The sequence below is a fragment of the Nomascus leucogenys genome, chromosome 2 (genome assembly GCF_006542625.1).
Source record: "Nomascus leucogenys isolate Asia chromosome 2, Asia_NLE_v1, whole genome shotgun sequence".
In the NCBI taxonomy this organism is placed as follows: Eukaryota; Metazoa; Chordata; class Mammalia; order Primates; family Hylobatidae; genus Nomascus; species Nomascus leucogenys.
The window spans coordinates 46754878-46781250 of NC_044382.1; the positions used below are offsets into that span (position 1 = coordinate 46754878).

The following is a 26373-nucleotide window of genomic DNA, read 5'->3' on the forward strand; positions in this document are numbered from 1 at the left end:
CAGGACAAGGGTGGGAGGGATAGGAGGCTTGGAGGCAGAGTGAGTGACAGCCAGACTATGGGGGCTGTGAGATGGTGTGGAGATGGGGAGGGCCACGTGGGCTTCTTCTCACAGGCACTCTCTGGGCCCTCTCTCCTCTCCTCCTGGAGGGACAGAGGGCCTGGGATGGGCAGGGGGTCTTCAGTGATAGGCTTCTCTCTCAGTGCTTCCTTCTATGCAAATTCCTTCAGACCAATCGTGTTTGAACTAAGGGTTTAAGGGAACAGACAGACTCCACATCATATAGCATTTATTCAGCTGGGCATCTTGAAGCAGAGGGGTGCATAATGGAGTAGTGGGTGAGGTTATCGGCTTTTGAGTGAGAAACACCTGGGTTTGAATCCCAGCCCTGCTAAATATTGACTGTTTGACCTTAAACAAATGACTTCTCTGAGTTTCAGTTTGTTTATCTATAAAATGGAGCTAAAGCCCCGACCCCAGAGATTGCTGGAAGTTTAAATGAAAGAACAGGTGTGAAGCATGTAGCATAGCATCTGGTGTAGAATTAGTGCTAAAATAAACAAACAAACAAAACAAAAAAAACCAAAAAACAAAAAACAAAAACCAGGATGTTGGTGCAATCCTTAGATTAGATGTCCTGGCTCTTCTCTCTCCTGCTTGTAGTTTTCCAAATGACTGTGGAATGTGTTGACAATGCAGTGGCCTGAGATAAGGGAAGGGTCTGGAACAGCCCAGGCTCTGTTCTCATCCTTCCTAGAACAGAATGTCCTGCAGTGCTTCAGCTCAGAGATCCACATCTCCTCTGGAGCACAAAATCCAGGACAGAATGCTTTTGGTGTCCTTCAGCTGCAGTGTGAAGTGAGGCATGCATAGACAGGACTTCATCTGTCCAAGGCAGCTTTCTTGAGCCTTGGGGGACCAGCTGTCCATGAATACGAGGCTTCTATTGGTTCTTGCTACCTATCTGTGAGTGATAACTTGCTTTGCGTGACTTGTGTGAGTGTTCCGCTGCATTGGACTCATACCCTGGCAGTTGGATTTGTGCAAAACCTTTGGCAGATGGGGTTTGTGAAGGACCTCCTGCCAGATCTAGGAACCACAGCAGAAATTAGTGCTGTCTAGTGGCACTCTTCATACAGGCATCTGTGTGGATGCAGCCCCTAGCATTGTGCAGTGTGACCGCACAGACATACATGGAAGCTGCTATTAACTAACTTGGTCACTATTTACTGAATACCTACAATGTGCTAGGAGATGTCCTGGGCACTGGTGATTCCCAGATAAACCATCCTGACAGAAGAGAAGGTTGGAGAATAGTAGAAAATGGCATGATGTTGTCTCAAAGGAGCAAGGGTGAGGGCAAAGCACAGCTGAAATGAGTGGAACTGAGGTAGCAGAAAGCTAGGAGAAACGGAAGCAGTCAAGAGAAAGAGGTCTTGGAAATCAAGGATTCAGAAGCACCTCAGTTTCTTGTGATGCAAGATCCAGGCTGTGACCATTAAAATAAGTTGCCAATGTAGAGGAGAGGATAAGTTCATTGCAACTGAAAGGCAGAGTGCTGGAGAGGCTGTTTCACTGAAGGCTGAGAAGATATGGTAGGCAAAGAAGGAAAAAAAGGCTGTAGAAGAGATGAGAGTTACAGAAACATATGTAGAAAATTATGTATGTTAATGAAATAGAAGCCTTTGCTTGACAAGTGGAAACCACTTGAAAAGACATAAAAACCAACATGTAGAAAACCCAGTTCCCTTCAATCAATAATTATTGCTGTTCATAGAGTGCAGAATACCTGCTTCTCTCAGTGCCTTCAATGCAGAGGTGGTGGCTGGAGCTGCAGTGGCCACCTTGGAACCATGAGGGAAAGGCCAAGAGAATCACAAGCAACAATAAACTATTAAAACAACACTAGCAATTGCCCACCCCATTTAAATATGCCATATTTGTTTAAACCACTAACGTTGGATTTTCTGCTATCTGCAGCCAAACGTGATTCTGATACATAAATCAAGCACCTCTTCCTCTGTGAAGCCTTCAATGACTCTTCACAGCTACCTGGAACAGCAAGACTTCATTCTTCAATTTTTCTAGAGTCTATCCATGTACATGCACCTCAATTATAGTACACGCACCTCAATTATAGTATTTACCATCTTGCTTAACAACTGCTCATTCACCTGCTTTTTATAAAGAATTCCTATTGTCTGCCTTCAAGTTCACTGATTCTTTCCTCTACCCCGCTCTGTCTAAAATATTTCCTCTCCATCCATTTAAAACCATATCAGACAGTATTATATAGTTTTGCTTCCACTGACGAACATAATTTAGAAAACCCAGGAAGAGAAGTAAGGTCTACTGAATTTACCTACATTATTGCTTACCATGTTTTTTTCTTCCTTGTTGATGTTCCATGATTTTATCTTCTGTTATTTACTTTCTGTTTTGAGAATTTCCTTTAGCCATTCTTTAGGGTAAGTCTACTGGTGACAAATTCTTTTAGCTTTATTTCATTTGAGAAAGTTGATTTCTCATTTATCCCTGAGAAATATTTTTGCTGGATATAAGATTCTGGGTTCACAGTTTTTGGTTCTCTACACTTGAAAATATCGTGCCACTTTCTTTTGGGTCGCTATGGTTTTTGTAAGAAATCTGCTGTCATTCAAGGTTCATTTCTCTCTTGATGTGTTCAAAATTTTTTTTTCTTTTCTTTAATTTTCAGAAGTTTGACTATGATGTGTGTTGGTAAGGATTTCTTTGGGTTTTTCCTATTTGGGTTTGCTCAGATTCTTGAGTCTGTAGGTTTACATCTTTTGCCAAATTTGAAAAGTTTTCTGTCATTATTCCTTTGAGTACCTTTTCAGTCCCACTCTCTTTTGTAACTCTTTCTGGAACTACAATGACAAGAGCATTAGATCTTTTGTTATGGTTCCACAGATCCCTGAGCATCTATTCATTTTATCTCATTAGACTTAAATAGACTTTCAAGAGACTCAAAACAGAGTCTACTTTCTCTCTTTTGTTTAGACTGGGCAGAATAATGGCCTCCGAAAGATGTCCACATCCTAATCTCTGGAACCTGTGAATATGTTACCTTACACAGCAAAAGGACTTGTTTGACATGATTACATTAAGAACCTTGTGATGAGGAGATTATTCTGGATTATAATGGGCCCAGTGTAATCACAAGGGTCCTTAGAAATGGAAGAGAGTTAGAAGGAGATATGACTATGGAGGAGGTTGGAGTAATGTGATGTGAGAAGGATTCGATCCTCTGTTGCTGGCTTTGAGGATGATAGAAGGGGACTACAAGCCAAGGAATGTGGGCTGCCTCTAGAAGCTAAAAAAACAATGAAAAGGATTCTTTCCTGGTGTCTCCAGAAAAGAATACAGCCCTTCAAACACCTTGATTTTAGCACTTCTGACCTACAGAACTATAAGATAAAAAATGCGTAATACTTTAAGCTTCTAAATTTGAGGTAATTTGCTGTGAGGACAATAAGAAACAAACACAGGAATCCCTATTGTCTGTCTTCAAGTTCACTGATTCTTTTCCTCTGTTCCCTCTGTGTTGTTGAGCCCATCCACTGAGTTCTAAATTTGTTTATTTATCTTCAATTCCCAAATCTCCATTTGCTTCTTCTCTACATCTTCTTTCTTTGCTGAGACATACTATTTTAAAAATTTTCCAGGCATGTTTATAATTGCTCATTGAAACATTTTCAGATAGAACTAACACCTCTCTCATCTCAGTGTTGTCATCTAGCATTTATCTATTTTCCTTCAGGTTGAATTCTTCCTGGTTCTTGGTATGATGAGTGATTTTCAACTGAAACCTGGACATTTTGGGTGTTACGCTATGAGACTCGGGATCTGATTTAAATCTTGTTTGGGCTGGCTTTCTTTTGGCACTGCCCTGACAGGGGCAGGTAGTACACTGCCTTGCTACTGCCAGATGGGGGCAGTAGTCCAGATTCCCCACTCAGACCCATCATTCCTGCTGGGCAGGGGTTGGTGTCCCAGCTCTCCACTAGTCCTCAACTGATACCTGCCTGGTGGGGACAGGTGAGTGCCTGTTACTGTTCTGCTGATGCCATGGGAGATGGAGGGGTCCTCTGACACCATTCCAGCAGGGGATGGGGGAATGTCTCATTACCACTAGGTTGGGGTAGACGTCATGGTTCCCCATGTGGTATCTCCACAAACAGCACTGGAGGTGGTGGGGAACGCTTGTTACCACCCATGGGAATGAAAGTCTTGGCTTGGTATTCGACCTTCTCCGACGCCACCCTAGCAAGGGGGTGGTGCACCTCATGACATCTTGGAGAGGGTGGAGTCTAGACTCTCTATTTGGCCTTTGCTAGCAGAGGTGGCATGGGGCCAGATATTTTTCTTTGGTGTTTGGCTGCAGTAGAACAGTTATTATCTAGAAGTTTTCTGTCTTTCTAGGTTAACTGTCGTCTTCCAGTTACTGTCTGGAAGTTTTCTGTCTTTCTAGGGGCAACCTAGAAAGGCAGAAAGAAAGTAGGAGTAGGCTTCTGTTGGGGCTTGCTTTTTGTCTGTGTCTGTTGATGTTTTAGGGTTGCTGGCTGCTTCAGCACCCAGTCTGGGAGACATGAGGCAAAAAGAAAACTTGGGAACTCACCACATTGATCTTCCTTGGGTCCCAAAGTTCCTGGGGCTGGTCTGGTTTCTTCTCTCTACCTTTCAGAGTCTGAAGTCTGTTTTATACACGATGCCCAGGGTTTTTAGTTATACTTAGTTGGGAAGAATAGGGAAAAGTACATCTAGTTGATCTTACCAGAAGCAGAAATCCTCGAATCTCCTTTTATTTAAGCCTGTTTGAATGGGCTTCTCTTTCTTATAAGCAAATTATTCTTGATTAAAATACACATGAAGAGTAGAAACAATTTTAAGGCAGTGGTAAGCCAATGAAGGTTTTAAAGCAAAAGAGGATATCCAAATTAAAGGTCATAACATCTTAGCTTAACATGAAAGTGACATTTCGGTATAATTATTTCATATTCCTGCCATGATGGACTCAAATCCTATTATTCTAGGGAGGTATTTGGTGTCAAGAGCTAATTGGGAGTTGGCCTTACTGGGTATCTGTAAGAACAGGGAAAAGGACACCCACCTGGCCTGTGGTGGTTACTTCTTTCTGAATCGTGTCAGAGAACTTGGCTGCTCTGGAAGAGCCAGTTTTGTAGAAGCTCTCACTTTCTCGGGGTCTTGCATGTCTGATGTGGCTGGCTCTGATTAAAGAAGCAAGAGTATACTCTTAGGTTGTGGGGTGGGGGGTAACATTAGACACCACCTGTCTGTTTTCTTGCAAGGGCCCTTCTCCCAGGAATCGGGGAAGGGGCCCTTCTTTGCCCAAGAGGACACTGGAGTGGCATAGTTAGCTAGCTAATCACTGACCAAACTCATTTAACAATTGTAAGGAAACTAGGCGGTAATTATACTTATTAAATATGATTTATAGGGACACTGAAAATTACTGTAAGACGATAGTAATTTTTAAATGCCTACTTGAGTTCACTGGAAAGCAGTGTGTAGAAAATTACTTGTGGATGTCAAATGTTTTACTTAATCTCATTTTAAAAAGTGAAATGGCAAATAAATTAAGCTCTGTTCTGTATCTTCACATTTATAGTTGTGATGTTTTTAAGGTTTAGTATAAGCAGTAGTTCAAATATAGGTCTTGGTAATTGTTCACTTGCCTTGAGTATCCAATAATTAGTTTGCCTAGAGACCAGTTCACCTAAAATATTCAAATGCATCTGAAATGCATCTTAAACTTTTGAGAATTTTATATATTCAAGCATTCACTTGCTTAATGACCAGAACACCTGAAGTTCAACCCCCTTTCATGTGTTTTGCATGAACTTGTGCATGCTAAAATAAAAAATAAATAAAAAACAATGTAAAGCGAAACAGAATTAAGTTATAATCATTATAGACATTACATTGTTACAAAATAAATTGTAAAAATATTCAGTTGAAATTAAATTAGGAAGAGATTTTACACAATTTAACTCTACATTTTAAAAAATGTTCAAACTTTGTCAAAACAGAAAAGAATAGCTACAGAAATATAAAACAACTACACTGTAAAGCCATACATCTTATTTAAAAGAATTAACTAGAAAGTCAAAATTAAATCAGAAGTGCCTCAGGAATCGGTAAAAACCATCCTTAATTTGTCCAAAAAAGAGTACAGCAGCCCAATGGAAGCCAAAAGCACTCAAAAGACAAATTGTTTTGGGTGAATTGATTGACAGCCTCCTTTTGAAGAACATGGAGTTTTGCTGTTGGAACAACTATTAAGGTAGCTTTGTGATGGTGTCTACATGGGGAGAAGGCAATAATAGTAACAGGCAATAACAATAACAGTCCCTGGTAGGCTGAAGGCATCACCGCACTTCCTCTTTTCCGCCTTTCCAGAGCAGCCCCACCATGAAGCACTGCTACGATTTCTTTTGATTTACCTTCTTGTAATAATAATTTCTTGGCATTGTACAGAATGACATATAGGACAATGATCTAATAAGTCCTTCAGCACACCAGAAGCACCAGGACAACAGACAAAATTCCAGGCAGAAGACTATGTTTGTTCAACTAAAATTTATGATATATTCTACAGGAAATCTATGAAACCTGGAGTCAGAAGATGTGGGCTCACATCAAGATCTACTGGTGATTTCGTGTATAGTATTTATTTTTTATTTTTTTGAGACGGAGTCTCGCTCTGTGCCCAAACTGGAGTGCAGTGGCGCAATCTCGGCTCACTGCAACCTCTGCCTCTCGGGTTCAAGTGATTCTCCTGCCCTCAGCCTCCCGAGTAGCTGGGATTACAGGCATGTGCCACCACACCCGGCTAATTTTTGTATTGTTAGTAGAGATGGGGTTTCACCATGTTGGCCAGGCTGGTCTAGACCTCCTGATCTCAGGTGATCTGCCCGCCTCGGCCTCCCAAAGTGCTGGGATTACAGGTGTGAGCCACCGCGCCCAACTTTTGTGCATAATCTAAATGAGCCATTTCTAAATCTTACTGATCTCACCACAAAACGGGATTGGGTGAATTTAAGTAAGATATACAAAAGCTCTTTATAAAGCATAAATTAAAGAGGGAATGGAATGAGTTAAGTAAATATTTGTCTTACGCTTTCTTTTGATGAATGGGGCTCTCCCCTGTCAGCTTATAAAGGGCGAACTTGAAGTCAGTAACACCTTGATTTTCTATGGTGAAGGTGGTGCTTTTACGAGTGCCACAGATCAAAGCTCCAAAGTTGATGACAGAGGAGGGGGTGATGTTGTATTTGGAATATACTGCATTCACGGAAAACTTAATTGGGATGCTGGCAATGATTTCACCTCCTTCTGAAATATTGGGCTCAATAATCTAGAAAGGGAAGAAGAATGAGCAAGTCAGCCACTGCTGTAGCTACAGAATTCCCGTGATTATCTACCCCGTTCCCTGTTTTCATCATTGACATGAAGCCATGTTCTTTATTTCACTGTCTTTGTATTATTGCATCAACAATGATATTAGCAAACACTAAAACAGAGCTTACTGTGTACCAGCCAAGGGTCAACATAGCCAACTTTTCCTCAGGTTTTCAGTTCCCTTCTCCTCCTTTGCACTTGATGATGGGACTCAGCTTCCTTGCCTCTGATGCTCCCCAAAGACTTGGGGGTACATTTCCTCGCTGGATCTAATTCTGATGACTTTGCCTGCTAGTTAGGACAGAACCCCTGTGTATCCTATCCAGTTGCCACCCAGGCCAGCCCTCCCCTTTTCTTCCTGGAGCGTGGATTAGGCCATGTATCCTTCTTTGCAACAGGAGTCCCACGATCCTGCCATTGAGGCAGCCCCTCCCTTTGGAGCTCTCTTACCTGACAGCGCAGAACAGGCTGGTGCTCAATCTTCACTTCCTTTTTTGCACGGAAGAAAACTTGGACATTTGTGGGTTTTTCTGTTGGGGTCAGTGAACCCTTTTTGGGTTGGACTGAGATCATGGAATTTATATTAGGTGTTGAAATCCCCACAGAGTCCACGGAAAAGCTGAAAGACAAGAACAAAAAGTCAGCCTAAGTCATTATCCCCGGAACTCAAGATCCCAGAGAGGAGACTCTAGATGGTTGAGTGCCTGCTGTGTCTCCAGCCCTGTTTAGGCAGAGTCCACTGTGCTTTGTACGCTGTGATCGCCTCTCCTTAGCCAGGACTGACCAGGCCAGGAATTGATGCTTAGGGCAAAGACAGCCATACTCTATCCCATGGTCACGAGAGGCCATTGCAGGAGATCTCTGTCCAACAGGGACAATGGATACTGAAAAAGGACAAATTAAGTTAATTCTCTCTTTCTCTGTTTGCATCTCTCTGGCTTTCAGTACATGCAGAGCGAACAGTGACACAGAAACCAGGGAACCTGGGGAGAGAGACAGCAGGGAGGGGGCGGGGGTCCTGCAACAGAGGTACTAGGGAGGGAAGCCCATGGCCTACTGGAGGTGAGGCAAGAACCACAGGAAGAAGCTGGCTCATGAGACTGACAGAGGGACTGGTGTAGGCTCAAGACGTATCCCACCTAGGCAGAGGTGGGATGCTCGGAGTTGCTGTGGGGCTCTGAATGTCACCCCCATGCTCCAGGAGACCCTGGTTGCCCAATTACTTGTACCCCTGTGCTTCCTTGCTTCCCTGCACATTCTTTCAACAAACCCTCTATCTGTTCCAACCTGAGAGTGACTCTGTTCCATGCAACCTCAAAGAGCACAGCTAATGCCCCTGTCTTAATCTAAAAGAAAACTCACCAACAGGCAAGATTCCACTTAGCACTAATTCCAAACTGACAGGGGAAAAGTCTCTTTGTCAACTGTGAATTCTTGGGGAAGGAGAACTTTCCATGGAATGAAAAGTGCGGGCACTGCCATGAAGGGCTGTGTGGCCCTGTCTGAGGGGTGTTTCCCTCCCTCCTCTCCTGTGCCACTCTTTCCTTGCTGAGGAGCCTCCCTGATTTTGTGTTTCTTTTTTTTCTTTTCTATTTTTTTTTTTTTAGACAGGGTCTCACTCTGTTGCTGGGGTTGGAGTGCAGTGGCATGATCACAGCTCACTGCAGCCTTGACCTCTCTGGGCTCAAGCAATCCTCCCATCCCAGTCTCTCAAGTGGCTGGGACTACAAGTGATATGACCAGCATGCCTAGCTAACTTTTTTTGTATTTTGTAGAGGCAGGGAGGGTCTTGCCATTTTGCTCAGGCTGGTCTCGAACTCCTGGGCTCAAGCAATCTGCCTGCCTTGGCCTCCTACAGTGCTGGGATTGCAGGCATGAGCCACCACACCTAGTCTCTGTGTTTCATTTTTAATCTCAGGGGATGAGCACAAGCTGGAGCTCTATTCTACCAAGCCACTATTTGGATTGTATAATATCATGGTTGTTACAATGTAATGAAAAAGGAAAGCCCTTTCTTCACATGAAATCTGCTGAAGAAGTTCTCCTTATAAAGCAGATAAGAGCTGGCAGAAGGCAGGACAGCTTGAGGCCAGGTCGCCCATCTCCAGTCTCTCCCTCCACCCTGGGACCTCCTCTCACCCCTAGAATCTCCCCCTCCCGGCCTCTTCCCCTAAGCCTCTTCCTCCATTCCCATACACCTATGGTTCCAACTGGCCAGGTACATCAGGGCTACTTAAAGGCCCCTGTTAAGCTGCAGAGTTGAGAGCAATGTGAGAATCTCTGCTCCCTTGGCAGGTGGAATTCCATTCATTTGAAGCCAAGGGAGGCAAAAAAGCAGAGATGGTTCTTATGATTTCCTTGACTGACTGATAAGTTTCCCAGACCACACTCCTTCCCACGGTGGACTTGATGGCCACAAACCCTGTGGGATTCAGGTTACCTGAACGCGATCTCATATTTCCCCACATTCCTCCCCACGGTGGACTTGATGGCCTTACACCTGATGGGATTCCAGTTACCTGAATGCGATCTCGTATTTCCCACGGTTCTTCAATTGCAGGGGCTGCTTCACCTCCTCTGTGACCCTGACAATCCCAAAATCCAGGCCCCCTTCAGCTCCTGCAGAGACCAGGGGCCAGGGCAGAGAGGGGCGAGTGAGCATGAGAGTGCGAAGCAGGGGAAGTGCCTGTTGAAATTCGTATGGAAAACGCATGGTGACAGTTTAAGAGAATTTGTTTTCTGAAAATACTGTGGCTAGAAAAGCCTCTTATAACTGAGTCTGGCAAACGAACAACAGATGCTGCTCTTGATGCACTCTACAGGGCTAGTGCCTCTGGATTCCACCTATCCTAGGACCATTGCCTTTCAAGTCTACCATCAGCTAAAACTTCCAGTATTTAAAAAAATCTTGCATAAAGTTGGGATATTACACACACATTTATGTTGTTTTACTTAGCATTACTTCATAAGCATTTCCCCCAAATAATTAAAAACTCCTCATAAGTGTGATCTTAGTGGCTGCATAATATCCCACGATATGGCGGTTCCATAATTCATGATATTATTCCTATAATACTATTATTTCATTATTGATGGGCATTTAGGTTTTTCCAACTTTTCATTGTTATAAAAAATGCTGCAATAAAAGATCTTTGTACATGAGACTCATGACATCTAAACTAATACGTGGCTCTAACATTCTATGAGTTTTGCTGAGGAGACCTCTTGGGGAAAGGAGGGAAACAGAGAGCTATAGGCTGAAGGGAAAGCTGAAACTCGGGTGTTAGGGCAGTGTGGGGACAGATAACAGCCTCATCCCCGACCCCCCAATTCCTGGAATCTGTGAATATGCTACTTTACGTGGCATAGGGGAATTAAAGAAGCAGATGGAATTAATTCACTGACCTATAAATAGAGATTAATTTGGAATATCTTGGTCAGCTCAATATAATCACAAGTGGGCTTAAGAGCAAAAGAGGAAGGCAGGGTGGGAGAACTTGAGAAAAGGCAACGTGAGATGGAGTTGGCCCAACCTCGCTGTCTTTGAAGGTGGAGGAAGGGGACCATGTGGGCGGCCTCTAGGAGTTGGAAACGGTATGGAAATGGATTCCAGAAGGGAAGGCAGCCCTGCTGACACCTTGATTTTAGCCCAGTAAGACCCATTTTGCACTTTTGACTTCCAGAACTGTAGGGTAATAATACGTTTGTGTTGTTTTAAGCTAGAAAGCTTATGGGGACATTTTACGGCAGTGATAGAAAACTAATACAGGAAAGAGGAGAGGTATTTACTGTCAAATGACTGCTCTGAAAAGAGCTCTGCAAATTTTACATCTATGACCACCCACTTTCTACCTCTGGTTGGAGAAATTACGATTTGTAGTCATGTTGCTAATATCACTCTAGGGCTCACATTATTATTTATTAAAATTGCTCCATCCCCAATCCCTGCAATACTAACAACACACTAGCCTTTCTCTACACAGAAATACACTATACAAAAGACCCAACTTCCAAACACCCTTTCCTTGAAGGGCCCAACAGACCTTTGGGGAAGGTGATGTCCAAGGCGATGTCATATGCCTCTGCAAAGACCATGATATTTTCAATCTGAACAACACCGAGAAGATTTTCTGCATCTAAAATCTGGCAGGGTAAGAGAAATTCTTCGGTAAGAGAAATTCTTCAATAAAAGCAAGACCTGTAGGCGCTTGGAGCCTGAAACATGTAACATCCTAAAGGGGATACGGCAGAGAATGTTTTGAATGTATTCCCCTGTAGGTATTTTATCTTCACCAAGCATTTGGTAGGATTTGTGCTCCTCTTAATACTCTCTGGGGAATGCTGGTATAAAGAATACAAGAATGGGGAAAAGGGACTGACTTTTTTATTGTTGCTACATTACTGAAGTTTGGGCTTGGAGTAGACATTACAGGAAAGTGGTTTTCTTTTTTGAGACAGGCTCTCACTCTGTCACCCAGGCTGGAGTGCAGTGGTGCAATCTCGGCTCACCACAGCCTCGACCTCCCGGGCTCAAGCCATCCTCCCATCTCAGCCTCCCGAGTAGCTGGGACTACAGGAGTGCACCGTCATGCTCGGGTAATTTTTGTATTTTTTTTATAGAGATGGGGTTTCACCATGTTGCCTAGTCTGGTCTTGAACCCCTGAACTCAAACAATCCTCCCGTCTCAGCCTCCAAAAGTGTTGGGGTTATAGATGTGAACCATCATGCCTGACTGTTTTTTTTTTTTTTAACTTCTAAATCAAATGAACCTGGTGAGCATCACCCTGACAGTTGAAACGGAAAACCTTTATGCTCCAAGTCATCCTTGCTCTACTCATTTTATAAATTTGAATTGTTCTGTTCTTTGTTTGTGGCTCAGCCTGTGGGGAAAGTGCTAGACTTTTCATAGAAAGCAAGTGTTTAATGTTTGGAAATATCCAATGTTTTATTTCTGTGAATATCGTGGTGATTAGGACCCCTCTGTTGTCATGCCTGTGGGTGGTCCCTCCCTCGTTGTTCTCTGGCACCTCTAAACTGCTGCAGCTGTCAGCCTGACCTGATTGTTGACTCTTTTTTTCCCCTCTTCTTTATATATAAATGTATTTTATTTTGATAGCTTTTGGGGTAACACATGGTTAGACTGACAACCCACAGAATGGGAGAAAATATTTGCAAACTACGCATCTGACAAAGGACTAATATCCAGAATATACAAGGAACTCAATCAAATCAGCAAAAAATCCCCAAATAATCCCATAAAAAGTAGGTAAATGACATGAACCAACTGTTGCCTCTTGAGGCTAACTAGGAGGTGGCAAAGGGTCCATCTGTCCAGCAAAAGAACTGGTGGGCAGTGGGGGAAGCTCTCCTGGGTCTGCTCTGGGGAGTCCACCTCTGTCTCTACTCCAGTTGAAAGCCCAAGCCACCCACTCCCCACTGCATGTGCTTTGGGTGCCAGGAGGAAATTTGCAGCTGTCACCAAACTCAAGTTTTAATTCAGAATTTCCATCTTCTCTTTCATTAGATGCTTGCCAATGTTACACGGAGCAAACTGGACCGACTTGAGTTTCGCCTTCTTTCTCTGCTTGCCCTCTGATAGATGACAAGATGGGCTGACAGGATTTGTGCAGCACCTCTCTCCTGAGGGATGCCAAGTGCCTGGAGCCTTCTATTTCTTGGCTTCCCCAGGGTGGGTCGGAGGCAGTGGGGAGACTGAATTTTGAATTGAGGAAAACAGGAAGGACAATTGAAGAGTTATACAGATTAAATAAAACAAGTTCACAAAAGGCTTTCCAAAGGGACTGGAGATGAAGGCATTTCCTTCTGTGGATGTGGAAGTGAATATAAGTTCACTTTGGAGGGCTCTACGGAGGTCCACGCTGCTTTGTTCAGAGCCCTAATCAGGCTGCTGTTTGGCTGGGACACACGGAGATGGTCACAACAGTTGCGAAAATACAAAAATGTGGCTGGTTGCAGTGGCTCACGCCTGTAATCCCAGCACTTTGGGAGGACAAGGTGGGCAGATCACTTGAGCTCAGGAGTTTGGGACCTGCCTGGGCAACATGGCAAGACCTCATCTCTACAAAAAATACAAAAATTAGCTGGGTGTGGTGGTGCACACCTGTGGTCCTAGCTACTCAGGAGGCTGAGGTGGGAGGATCGCTTGAGCCCAGGAGATGGAAGTTGCAGTGAGCTGAGATTGCACCACTGCACTCCAGCCTGAGCAACAGAGTGAGACCCCGTGTCAAGAAAAATGTAATGAAATAATAATAAAAACAAAAACCTTTCTGTACCAGTTGGTAAGCAGCTGTCATGATGACCTCTCCAATATCCCCTTGCTGCCTGCCTCCTGTGTATCCCCACCACAGGAACTCCTGGACTCCCCATGATCCAGCAACTAAAGGACGAAGCTGGCACAGCTGGGGGACTCCAGGCCCTACACCAGCCAGGGGTCTGGGTACCTGGTGCAGAGCCCTGTGCCTGTGCAGAGGCTGGTGCTAAAAGCATTGACCAGAACCTCTGGGCTTCCACACATTCATGGAGTGAATGAATCTATCAGTATCTGTTTTCAGCCCTTTCAGTGAAGGGCTGCCACTGATAAGGGATAAGAGAGATTAGATCCACTGAGTGGCCCCAAAAGGTAGAAACATGATTCGTGCATGTAATTGACAGGGAGAATTCTGAGCTCAACCCAAAGAAGAATTGACAGACCTGTTTAAAGGGAGAACAGGCTGCTTTAAGTGGTAGTGGTAAATTTTCTGTTCCTGGAAGCATTCAAAGAGAAGCTGGGATGATTCCTTGAATGTCGAAGAATCAGTTCAAGTATTTTTTTTTTTTTTTTGAGACAGAGTCTTGCTCTCTTGCCCAGGCTGGAGTGCAGTGGTACGATCTTGGCTCATTGCAACCTCTGCCTCCGGGAGTCAAGTGACTCTCCTGCCTCAGCCTCCCGAGTAGCTGGGGTTACAGGCGTGCACCACCACATCTGGCTATTTTTTGTAATTTGTAATTTTTGTTATTTTGTATTTTTGTATGTTTGTATTTAGAGGCGCAGTTTCACCATGTTGGGCAGGCTGGTCTCGAACTCCTGACCTCAATTGATCTACCCACCTCGGCCTCCCAAAATGATGGGATTACAGGCGTGAACCACCATGCCCAGCTTAGTTCAAGTATTAAAACTCAATGGCATTCATTCATTCATTAGATTCTACTGAGTGCCTACTTCATCCAATCCCACGCTAGACACTGGGAATATGATGGTATGGGGAGTTGAACAGTGGTCCCCCAAAAAGTATGTCTACTTCTTAACTCCCGGAGCCTGTGAATATGACCTTATTTGGAAGAAAGGGTATTTGTGGATTTAATTAAGTCAAAGATCTAGAGATGAGATCATCTTAGATTATCTGAGTGTGCCTTAAATCCAGTGATAAATATTCTTATAAGAGACGGAAGAGAAGACACAGACAGAAGAGGTGTTGTGATGATGACAGAGGCAGAGACTGGAGTGATGCAGCCACAAGCTGAGAACACTCGCAGGAGACCCCAGAAGCTGAAGGGGAGAGAGAGAAAGGGTTCTTCCCTGGAGCCTTCAGAGAGAGCATGGCCCTGCCGGCACCTTGATTTTGGACATCTCGCCTCCAGGACAGTGAGAGAGAAATGTCTGTTTTTAAAAGTCACCCAGTGTGTGGTAATTTGTTATAGTAGCCCTGGGGAACTAAGACAGATGTTAAGTCAGGTGAGATCCTGCCCTGATGCAGTTCATATAGGAAAGTAAAGAAAGAAGGAGGATAATATTAGGAAGAGGTGGTGCTCTGAAGGATGGAAGACGGGGTGGGTTATTGCACATAAGGGGGATTCTCTCAAAGGGATGATTAGAGAAGCCCAGTTGAAACAGCAATGCTGGGGGGCCCTAAAGCTGGAGCCTAAGGGCAGATTCCCAGCAGGGTTGCAGCAAGGTCAGCGGCTTGAGCCAAGAAAGAGCCAAGACAGTGCGTGGGAGCCAATGATTGAGGGCAAGGGTGGAGCAAGTTGCGATGTGGAGGCAGGCATTGCCTCAGAGGCAGGTGAGGACCCCGGGCTTTATTCCTACTGCAGTGGGAAGCCAGGAGAGTGCGTTAGGTGGGGCATAACCTGTCTGAATGACATTGTAAAGATCCCTCTGGACACTGTGGGGAATGCCAATAGGGAAGCCAGTTAGGAAACCTCTGTAGAAGTCCAGGTGAGAGAAGCTGCAGGTGGCCTGGACAAGGTGGTGGCAACAGCGAGGAGAAAGAAGTGGATGGGAAAGATACATCGGGAGGCACCACGCCTGTAATCGCAGCACTTTGGGAGGCCGAGGCAAAAGGATCACTTGAGGTCAGGAGTTTGAAGCCAGCCTGGCCAACATGGTGAAACCCCGTCTCTACTAAAAATACAAAAAGTTAGCTGGGTGTAGTGGCGCGTGCCTGTAGTTCCAGCTACTCCGGAGACTGAGGCAGGAGAATTGCTTGAACCCTGGAGGTGGAGGTTGCAGTGAGCCGAGATCACGCCACTGCACTCCAGCCAGGGTGACACAGCGAGACTCCATCTCAAAAAAAAAAAAAAAAAAAAAAAAGATACATTGGGAGGTAAAATTAGCAACCTTTGTTGGAGGCCTGCCTTGGAAGGGAGGCCATTAAGAAAAGGGGGAATTAAGGCTGATCCCCAGGTGTCTGTTGGGAGCAACAGGGTGGAGGATAACATTTACCCAGATAGGAATCCGACAGGTGACTGGGTTTAGGAGTGTGAAATCAGGACTCTGATGCTTACCTAGGTATAGCAACATCATTTGTTCATTTGTTCATTCATTCTTTCATTCATTTATTTTCCCTTCCTTCCACATTTGATTGCTCTGTTCCTGGCACTGGGGAATCAGCCATAAGCAATATTGCCTCTATGGAGCTTGTAGTTGTGTGCACAGCAAGAGATTATGGACTGGGGATATCGAAAGGGGATCAGATAGGAGCATGTAACAGGGAGACCTCTGTGTGTGTGTGTGTGTGTGTGTGGTGTACATGCTTTGATAACCAAGTCTGTGGATGTGTGAAGCCTCACCTCCAACCGAATAGCTTTCTTGATGTTGACAGGCTTGGTGGGCTGAAAGTACAGGTGCAGGCTGTACTCAGCCTTGGCGGGGATGGTCCCCTGCATCATGGACGCAGTGAAATCATCACTCAACTGCTCCAGGCTGGTGATCCGCCAGGCCACAGGCAGGAGTGTGACATTGCGGAGAAGAATTACCCTGGATTCCTGTCTGCAGAGACAAAAGGAAAGTTGCAATTTCATTTCAAATTTTGTAGTTTCATATGTTTTTTTTTTTTTAACTTTTGTTTTAGGTTCAGGGGTTCATGTGCAGGTTTGTTGTATAGGTAAACTCATGTCATGGGGGTTTGCTGTACAGATTATTCCATCACCCAGGTCCTAAGCCTAGTACCCAATAGTTATTTTTTCTCCTCTTCTCCCTTCTCCCACCCTCCACCCTCAAGCATCCTCAAGTGTCTGTTGCTCCCCCCTTTGTGCCCACTGGTTCTCATCAGTTAGCTCCCACTTCTAAGTGAGAACATGGGGTATTTGGTTTTCCATTCCCGCATTAGTTTGCTAAGGATAATGGCCATAATCCTTGGCATATAGTTTTTTTTTTCTTTCTTTCTTTTTTTTTTTTTTTTTTTTTTTGGAGACGGAGTCTTGCTCTGTCATCCAGGCTGGAGTGCAGTGGTGTGATCTTGGCTCACTGCAACCTCCGCCTCCCAGGCTCAAGCAATTCTCCTGCTTCAGCCTCCTGAGTAGCTGGGATTATAGGCACCCACCACCATGCCTGGCTAATTTTTGTATTTTTAGCACAGACAGGGTTTCACTGTGTTAGCCAGGCTGGTCTTGAACTCCTGACCTCGTGATCTGCCTGTCTCGGCCTCCCAAAGTGCTGGGATTACAGGCGTGAGCCACTGCACCCGGCCAAGCATATGATTTTTAAAAATCGCAGTTTCTCTTTCATGTGTGGGTGTTGAACAACATTTCTTAACCCTTTTTCGAATTGTTTTATATAGGTCTACCATATTTTCAATTTGTGTTTCATTGAAAAAACATTCACATATAAGCAGACCCACCCAGTTCAAACCTGCATTGTTCAAAGGTCAACCGTATTTTCCTTTAGCACATTAAAAATGCCATTTTATTGTCTTCCAGCTTCCTTTGTTACTGATGAGGAGTCAGTCATATTGTATTTCATTTTCTCCTGGCTGCTTTCAAGATTTTCTCTTAATTTCTGCTTTTAAGTAGTTGGACTAAACTTTGACTTAATGTGTTGACTTAATGTGTTATTTCTTGGTTATTAATCTATTATATAAAATAGGTGGAGTTGATATTATTAACCCCAGATGACCCACAAAAAACCTGAACCATCCAGGTGTGGTGGCTCAGCCTGTAATCCCAGCACTTTAGGAGGTTGGGATGGGTGAATTACCTGAGCTCAGGAGTTGAGACCAGCCTGGGCAACATGGCGAAACCCTGTCTCTACTAAAAATAAAAATACAAAAAGTTAGCTGGGTGTGGTGGCACATGCCCACCCGTAATCCCAGCTACTCAGGAGGCTGGGGCAGGAGAATCGCTTGAATCCGGGAAGCAGAGGTTGCAGTAAGCCGAGATCGCACGACTGTACTCCAGCCTGGGCGACAGAGTGAGACTCCGTCTCGAAACAAAAAAAACCCCTGAAGCGCCCCGAAGTCACAGATTTAGTGGCAAGACTTGGGCTATAACTGTATTTATCCAGCTTAAGGTTTGCTAAGCTTCTTGGAACTATAAGTTTTTGCTTTTTCACCAAATTTGGGAAAGTTCCATCTACTCTTCAAATATATATATATATATATATATATTTTTTTTTTGTCCCACTCTCTCTCTCTTTTCCTTCTGGGACTCCAATCACAAATATGTTAGTTAGACTGCTTAATGTTGTCCCACTATTTACTGGGGTTCTGCTCATTTTTACCAATATTTTTCTCTCTATGCTTTTTTTTTTTTTTTTTTTTTTTTTCCGAGACAAGGTTTCACTCTGTCACCCAGGAGGCTAGAGTGTAGTGGCATGATCATGACTCACTGGAGGTAAGAAAAAGCACTTTTGGTTACTTCGGTTATTACTTAGTTCTTTAATCAGTATTTATCAGGAAATGGGGCTGGTGGTGGTGAATAAAGAATGCAGGACACATATCAGAACAATATTCTCTCCCAGAAGCCCCAGAAATAAACATTTTTCTATTTAGAATAATAATACCAATTCCAACAATAATTCCAATTAATGAATATGTAAGTTCTAGTTTTGGTCTAATGTTCTGCTTCTACTCTAACTTCTAGAGCAAAGATTCTTAACCTCTTGGGCAATAGACTGCTTTGAGAATCTGAAGAAAGCTGGTCCTTCTTCTGCAGAAACACAGACATACGCATATTTTGGTAGTTGATCTTAGGGGGGTCCTTGGCCCTGCTGAAGTTCATCCACTGAACCCAAGTTAACAATCTGTTGATTAAATAGGTTTACTAACCATCCCGGTTTGCATAGGACCAAGGAGTTTCCCAGGGTGCAGAACTTTCAGTGCTAAAACCAAGAAAGTCTGGAGTAAATCAGGATGAGTTGGTTACCCTAGAACTAAACACTCTTTAAATTCCATTCCAGTCCTGACATGATCTAGAACTCTGACCTGTGCAGCAAGAGCCGGTCAAAATGTAATTGCCTGGGTTCCAGCTCCAGTTCTGGGCGGATCCCCTGGCAGCTTAATTGGAAGATGGCTGGCTCTGGGTTATCATTGATGCAGCAGACAATGCTGTCTTCAAAGACACCAACTGAAGTAGGGTAGGCCCATACGTTTAACATCTGATGGAAGGAAAAGTCCAAAGAAAGTACATTTACACCAAGGATGCCAAGGCCTCAAATTTCCCAAGAAAGCCTTGCCCTGGTGACTTGTATCCATATGACCGTACCTGCTTCTCATTGGGTTTCAGGACCATGGTGTTGGGTTCCAGGAAGTACGTGTTTGCTTTGACATCATTCTGAAAATAGAAGGATGCCTCCACCACCATTAAGGAAGTGTTCAGGATTGTTAGTGTCTCCATGTTGCCTGGGAATAAGGATGACTTGTACCTGGGGAGGAACAAGAATAGGGTTAAGGGTATGAAGACTGAATGAGAATGCAGGTGGAAAAGAAGGCTGTGATGGGAAAGGCAATTCAGAGGGACAGTGTGGCTGCATGGGGACAGTGGCATGGTAGCTAAGAACATGAGATCTGTAGTTGTGCAGACTTGCCTTGGAGAATAAATGCTACACTGTGACTTGACTCCCTCAAGCCTTGGTCTCTTTATCTCTAAAATGAGGTGATAACACCACTTAGGACTGCTAAGTAGGAAGTGAGATCACATATCTAAAGCTCTCAGGACAGCTGTGGATAGCAAATGCCCAATGAATGTTAGCTATGATTATTGCAAAGAATTCTGAGAAATATGTAGATCTATCCTTCCACCTGCTTATGTCCCTGAGAGAGATTATCACTTGACTTTTTTTTTTTTTTTTTTGTGAGAGAGTTTCGCTCTTGTTGCCCAAGTTGGAGTGCAGTGGCGCAATCTCAGCTCACTGCAACCTCCACCTCCTGGGTTCAAGCAATTCTCCTGCTTCAGCCTCCTGAGTAGCTGGGATTACAGGCGCATGCCACCACACCTGGCTAATTTTTTGTATTTTTAGTAGAAACGGGGTTTTGCCATGTTAGCCAGGCTGGTCTCGAACTCCTGATCTCAGATGATCTGCCTGCCTGGGCCTCCCAAAGTGCTGGGAACACAGGCATGAGCCACTGTGCCCAGCCTCACTTGAGTAATTTTTTATTTCACATCTGTTTTAGAGATGACCTCATTCACCTCATTCTCCCAAACCCTCAGAGAATGTTACTGTTCTGACATAAATTCATTTGGCCTTGTTCACTGTTAGGAGGCAGTTTCTGTTCCTTAGTACCTTAAGGAGAGATCTGCAGAGTTGAGCACTGTGGGCACTGAGGGAGATTAAGTTAATAGTAACTGAGCGAAGCAAACCAGAAGGCCCAAGGGAAAAAGAGGCACATCATCAGAGGTCACAGCACGGGCTAGGAAAGCAGAAACACTCTGAAAAAGGTTTTAGATAGGCCATGATGGAGGATGGAAGGAGAGAGAATGACAGAGACCAAATGAGAGTCAGAGAAACAGAGAACTCTCCGTGTGAATATCTGCCAAAGGGGTGCGGCCTTCTCACTTAACAGCTAATCACTTCCATCCGGCACCGTGCTAAAGGCTCCAGGTGCGTTACCCAGTTCAGTCCTCACGAATTTGTTGCTTTCCCATTTTGCAGATGAGGACATTGAGGCTCAGGGTGGTTTAAAAGAATAAGTGAACAGGCTTGGCACAGTGGCTCACCCCTGTAATCCAGCACTTTGAGAGGCTGAGGTGGGCAGATTGCTTGAGCTCGGAGTTCGAGACCAGCCTGGGCAACATGGTGAAACCCCATCTCTACAAAAATTAGCCAGGTGCGGTTGCACACACCTGTAGTCCCAGCTACTGGGGAGGCAGAGGTGGGAGGATTGCTTGAGCCTGGGAGCTCAAGGCTGCAGTGAGCTGAGATTGCACCACTGCATTCCAGCCTGGGTGACGGAGTAAGACCCTATCTTTAAAAAAAAAAAAAAAAAAAAAAAAAAATGACAAGAAAAGAATAAGTGAATAATACCCAGTTGTACTGGAACTTATTTTGGATCACCATAGTCACTGTCCTTCCAAGATCAGTGTCATCTGGCCCCACATCCTGGTTAATTCCAATGTTGCCCCAAACATGTGCCTCTTTGAACAACCATCGTTTCCCTGACTGCCACTCCCAGACTGTTCTGTACCTCATGTCCATCAACCTGACCATACTTTTCCCTCCTAAGCCCTCCTGTTGGGCTTTGAAGATCCTCTCCATCATCCGCAAATCCCCTTCACCTTCACTTTTTAATCCAGCATCTCAGGGAATAAAGTGGAGGTAATAAGGGAATGGAGGACAAAGATGGCCCATGAGCTGCACCAAGAAAGCCCAGGAATTAACACCCTCTACTTAGCACAAGAAACGTTGTATTGAATGAAGACATGGTGGAGACCTTGGTTCCAGTTTTGGTTTCATTCCCTGCCTATATGATAAGAAATTTGTATATAACTGAAAAAAACTAGTATCGCTAAGAATGGCTGATCATCAGTCTCACCTGTGGGTCCCCAATTCTGCCTAAAAATCTCAGTCTGTTTCTCTAACATGCTCCCTCTCCTAGTTTCCACAAAAACTGTTTTTCATACCCCTTCTATTTCCTCAAGATTTTAAACTTCCTCCACTCCCCTCACTTGCAAGGGACGACCACATATCATTTGTCAAGGAGAAAAAGACATGATTGCATAGGAGCCTCCTCACCCTTCCAATCAAATTGTAAACCTACCTTCTGTGATGCCATCTCGCCTTTCTCCCCCCTAGCATGCAGTGACAGTCCCTCTTCCTGGCACAAGCCAGCCTCCCCACATCCCACTGTGCTGTCTCAGGGAGCTATGCCATTGATGGCCCTTCCCGTCTCCTGAAATTCCAACCTCTTCCTTCCATTTCCTCTCGGCATGCAAGCCTCATAAGAATAACAGCACACGAACAGCCTGCCCTGCGCTCCAGGCTTTCCTCCCATCTCCCTTCAGAGCCAAGCTTCTCCAAATAGTTATCTTCTTCACATCTGACTTCTCACTTCACTTTGCTTGGGCACAGAACTCTTGCTAAGGCCCCTAGTGACCTCCATGTTGTTGAACCCTGTGGACATCTATGCCCTCATCCTTCTGCCCTCTCTGCAGCATTCAATGTAGCAACCATGTCCTCTTCTCATGGCTCCATGACACTGGTCTTTTTGGTTTCCCCAATAGTGCTAGCTCTCTTTCTTGTCTCCTGGCTCCTCCTTTTGTGCATATTGGAGTTATTCAGGGCTTCTTTTCTTCTTACTTGTACAGTCCTCTCTCAGGCAATCTCATCTATGTCTGTGGCTTTTGTTGCCTTGAAGAGTGACCTCTCCTTTGAGAACCAAAGCTGTATAACCTATTCTCTGCTTCATGTGACTACAGAAATACCTTCCCAGCCTCTTAAACCAAACATAAGCTAAAGCGAACTCTTGATCCTACCCTGATCAAGCCTGAAGCCTCTCCTAGGCTTTCCCATGTGGGAAAATGGCACCCTCATTCCTCTGGGTGTCCAGCAGGGAGCTGGGACACAAGAACCCAGTTCTCCTGATTTGTGGTTGGGGCTAAGAGAGGCAGCATTAGTAAAAGCTACATCTATGTACACAGGAATCCCACTTGTACTGTTCATGAGCCCAACCCGGCAGTCTGAAATCTGCTTTAAAATAATGGAACACTTACTTATCTCTTGATTTTCCACAAAGCAGTGGCCCAAAGTAGTACGTCTCCGTGCTCATAACATACTTCTTAAAGATGACGTCATTTGTCTTCATGTCCATCTTCCGCTGAGGAAATACCACTCTAAACACAGAAGAGGAAGAGGTGAGGAGAGGCTGCCTAAACAGAAGTTTGATGCTGCCACGTGATGTTTACATAAACCCAATATTCCCTGCTCAACACGGGGTCCAGGCATCTGGAGACAGAGTGACTCTTCTCTGTCCCAGCTCCTTCCCACCACCAGAGAAGACAGTATGATCTGAACTTGAAAAAAAAGACTCCCAGTGGCGTCTTCCATAATGAGGAGTGGTGACAGAGCTGAGTCAGATATTCTGTCCTAGTGCACCCAGCTGAAAACATTCCTGAGAATCACTATGGAAAACTAGTTCTGGGAGATGTGAATTAGCTTCTGAGTCCCTTGGTCTAATGTGGCCAGTTGCTCAGCCAGGTGCTTTTCTGTAGTGTAGGAGCTGTACAGTGGTGTTCAGTAGCTTGGAAAAATTTCACCCATGCAGAGTCACACATGGTTTCTTTACTACAGGACACAACTGCTTTAAATTTGCTTAATAGTTAAATAAGCAAACTAATTTGCCAAAGGAAGACTTTTTTCCTCCCCCTTTGCACCTATGATCATTCTCTTTATTGCAGTCTGGGAATCCTGGTAGTATGTCCTCCTTGTGGCTCTTAGTCAATATTCAAGACATGGAAGCTGACATGACAAGAGGGGCTGGGGTGCTGCCCCAGCTCCACGTTATGGTAAGAGCCACCTTGTTCAAAGTGCCACGGAGGAAAACAAAAACACATCTGTCAACCTTTTCTTTTAAAATGAAACACACTTACTTCGGGTCTTGGCAAATGTATGGGTAAGTGCAGATGCCTCGGCAGTAGAGCTGGTACTGGCAGCAAGTTCCTAGGATCTCAAAGTTAAAGGTTTGGTCAAAGTTCCCGAACTCATCAGAAGAGAAGTGCACCTGCAACGTTACCTCGCCATTGGCTGGCACGATCCACCGGAAGTGATTCAGTCTGCAAATGACCACACAGGTTTGTAAAGTGAGAGTGCTCCCCTCTGGCCAAGAGAAGACAGGAGAGCTGCCTGGAAGTCCTGTCCTGTTGGGGTAGGCATGGTGGCCCCTGGAGCCCCACAGGCAGGGCAGCTGTGTTCCCCTCCAGTGCTGTGATAGTCACACCCTCATTGTGGGCTTTGGCCCACATTCCCCTCCCTGGGTTGCTGGGAGGCCCACCTGGTGAATTTCTCCTGGGAGTGCTGCCCATTGAAGTTGTCCAGGTCTGTATCTGACAGCTGGGAAATGGTTCCAGCAGGTTCCCCAGAAAGGACCTTCCTGTTTAAGGCCACGTGACGCTTGTCTTTCTGAGTCTCGAAGACTTGCTCCATCTTTTCTTTCATTTTCTGTTTGACCCCCTTAGATGAGCTGGTCTGCTCCTCTTGAGGCTTAATTAAAAACGAGCATGAGGTCTTAAATATTCACTTTTTGTACACACAAACAGAAGACAGAGATGGCTACATGTCTGTCATCTGGGGAGATGGTGCTGCAGGGTCAGGAAGCCTAGAGCAGGTCAGGGTCTAGTCTTGGGTAGTGACAAGACCAGTGCATTCCTTGGCACCCTAGTCCCTCAGAAGGAGGATGAAACCCTAGAGAAAGCTTGAAGCTGGAGGGTGTGCGTGGAACTCAAGTCTTAGCTCCTGGCAGAACCTACAATGGATGGCGGGGCTTGTAGCCTTCTTGGTACCGCTAAGCCAGTTATCCCCATCTGCTTGCTGTCTACTTCCTAATACTTTGTTGGCATATACCCTTCACCACCAGCTCTCTCTCCTTCTCTTTACTCTTAGAATTGTACATGAAAAGAAAATCTTACTGTTTTGGGAGAGGTAGAGATAAACATGTGTTTAATCTGCTGTGTTTAATAAGAAGTTCCCATTTTTCTAGTGGTATTTTCATGTTTCCTGATCAAAAATAATTTTTTGCCTTTAATTTATTTATCATTTCCACCATCTTTTAAAAAAGAAAACTTTAAGAGTTGAAGGCCTGGTACAGTAATAACTAGTTTTAACAGTTGCCACTTTTTCTCCTGAGCCATTTGAAGATATCTTGCAGACCTGATGACTCCTTGCCTCTAAATACACCTCCTCAAGAAAGGACTTTCTCCTGCAATCCTGCACAATACTGTCATCACACCTAAGGAAATGAACAATAATTCCACACTATCGTTCTGACACACAGTCTATATTAAAATTTTCCTATTTGTCTCAGGCATGCCTTTTTTTTTTTTTTTTTTTTTTTTTTGAGACACAGTCTCGCTTTGTTGCCCAGGCTGGAGTGCAGTGGTGCTATCTCGGCTCACTGCAAGCTCCGCCTCCTGGGTTCACACCATTTTCCTGCCTTAGCCTCCCAAGTAGCTGGGACTACAGGCGCCTGCCACCATGCCCGACTAATTTTGTGTATTTTTAGTAGAGATGGGGTTTCACCATGTTAGCCAGGATGGTCTCGATCTCCTGACCTCGCAATCCACCTGCCTCAGCCTCCCAAAGTGCTGTTATTACAGGCGTGAGCCACCGCACCTGGCCTCAGCCATGTCTTTTATAGACATTTTTTCCCAAATAAGTATTAATCAAAGTTCCTATATTGTGTTTTGTTATGTTTCCTTTTTTATTTTTTATTATTTTTCTATTTTTTTATAGGTTATTGGCATACAGGTGGTATTTGGTTACATGAGTAAGTTTTCTGGTGGCGATTTGTGAGATTTTGGTGCACCCATCACCCGAGCAGTATACACTGCACCGTATTTGTAGTCTTTTATCCCTCGCCCCCTCCCACCCTTCCCAAGTCCCCAAAGTCCATTGTATCATTCTTATGCCTTTGTGTCGCCATAGCTTAGCTCCCACATATCAGTGAGAACATACGATGTTTCCCATTCCTGAGTTACTTCACTTAGAATAATAGTCTCCAATCTCATTCAGGTAGCTGCGAATGCCGTTAATTCATTCCTTCTTATGGCTGAGTAGTATTCCCTTGTATATATATACCCTAGTTTCTTTATCCACTTGTTGACTGATTGGCATTTGGGATGGTTCCACCATTTTGCAGTTGTGAATTGTGCTGCTATAAACATGCATGTGCAAGTATCTTTTTTTTATAATGACTTCTTTTCCCCTGGGTAGATACGCAGTATCTAGATCCAGATCTGCTGGATCAAATTGTAGTTCTACTTTTTAGTTCTTTAAGGAATGTCCACATTGTTTTCCATAGTGGTTGTACTAGTTTACATTCCCATCAGCAGTGTAGAAGGGTGTTTCTTGATGCACCACATCCATGCCAACAGCTACTGTTTTTATTTATTTATTTATTTTTTATTTTTAAATTATGGTCATTCTTGCAGGAGTAAGGTGGTATCACATTGTGGTTTTGATTTGCATTTCCCTGATCATTAGTGATGTTGAGCATTTTTTCATA

At 44.3% G+C, this 26373-nt stretch overlaps 1 protein-coding gene across 1 annotated transcript in view; it reads right to left on the reverse strand.

Moving 5' to 3' along the window:
* The window catches only part of HYDIN (HYDIN axonemal central pair apparatus protein), a 442024-nt gene that overhangs the window by 75630 nt on the left and 340021 nt on the right, over positions 1–26373 (reverse strand). The window contains exons 47-57 of the mRNA XM_030829570.1: positions 24145–24353; positions 23744–23926; positions 22868–22987; positions 19424–19583; positions 19144–19316; positions 16514–16712; positions 11487–11586; positions 9963–10062; positions 7894–8062; positions 7161–7399; positions 5132–5249 (exon numbers count right to left, since the gene is read on the reverse strand). Coding sequence (XP_030685430.1) covers positions 5132–5249; positions 7161–7399; positions 7894–8062; positions 9963–10062; positions 11487–11586; positions 16514–16712; positions 19144–19316; positions 19424–19583; positions 22868–22987; positions 23744–23926; positions 24145–24353 — 1770 coding nt within the window. The remainder of the gene's footprint in view (positions 1–5131; positions 5250–7160; positions 7400–7893; positions 8063–9962; positions 10063–11486; positions 11587–16513; positions 16713–19143; positions 19317–19423; positions 19584–22867; positions 22988–23743; positions 23927–24144; positions 24354–26373) is intronic.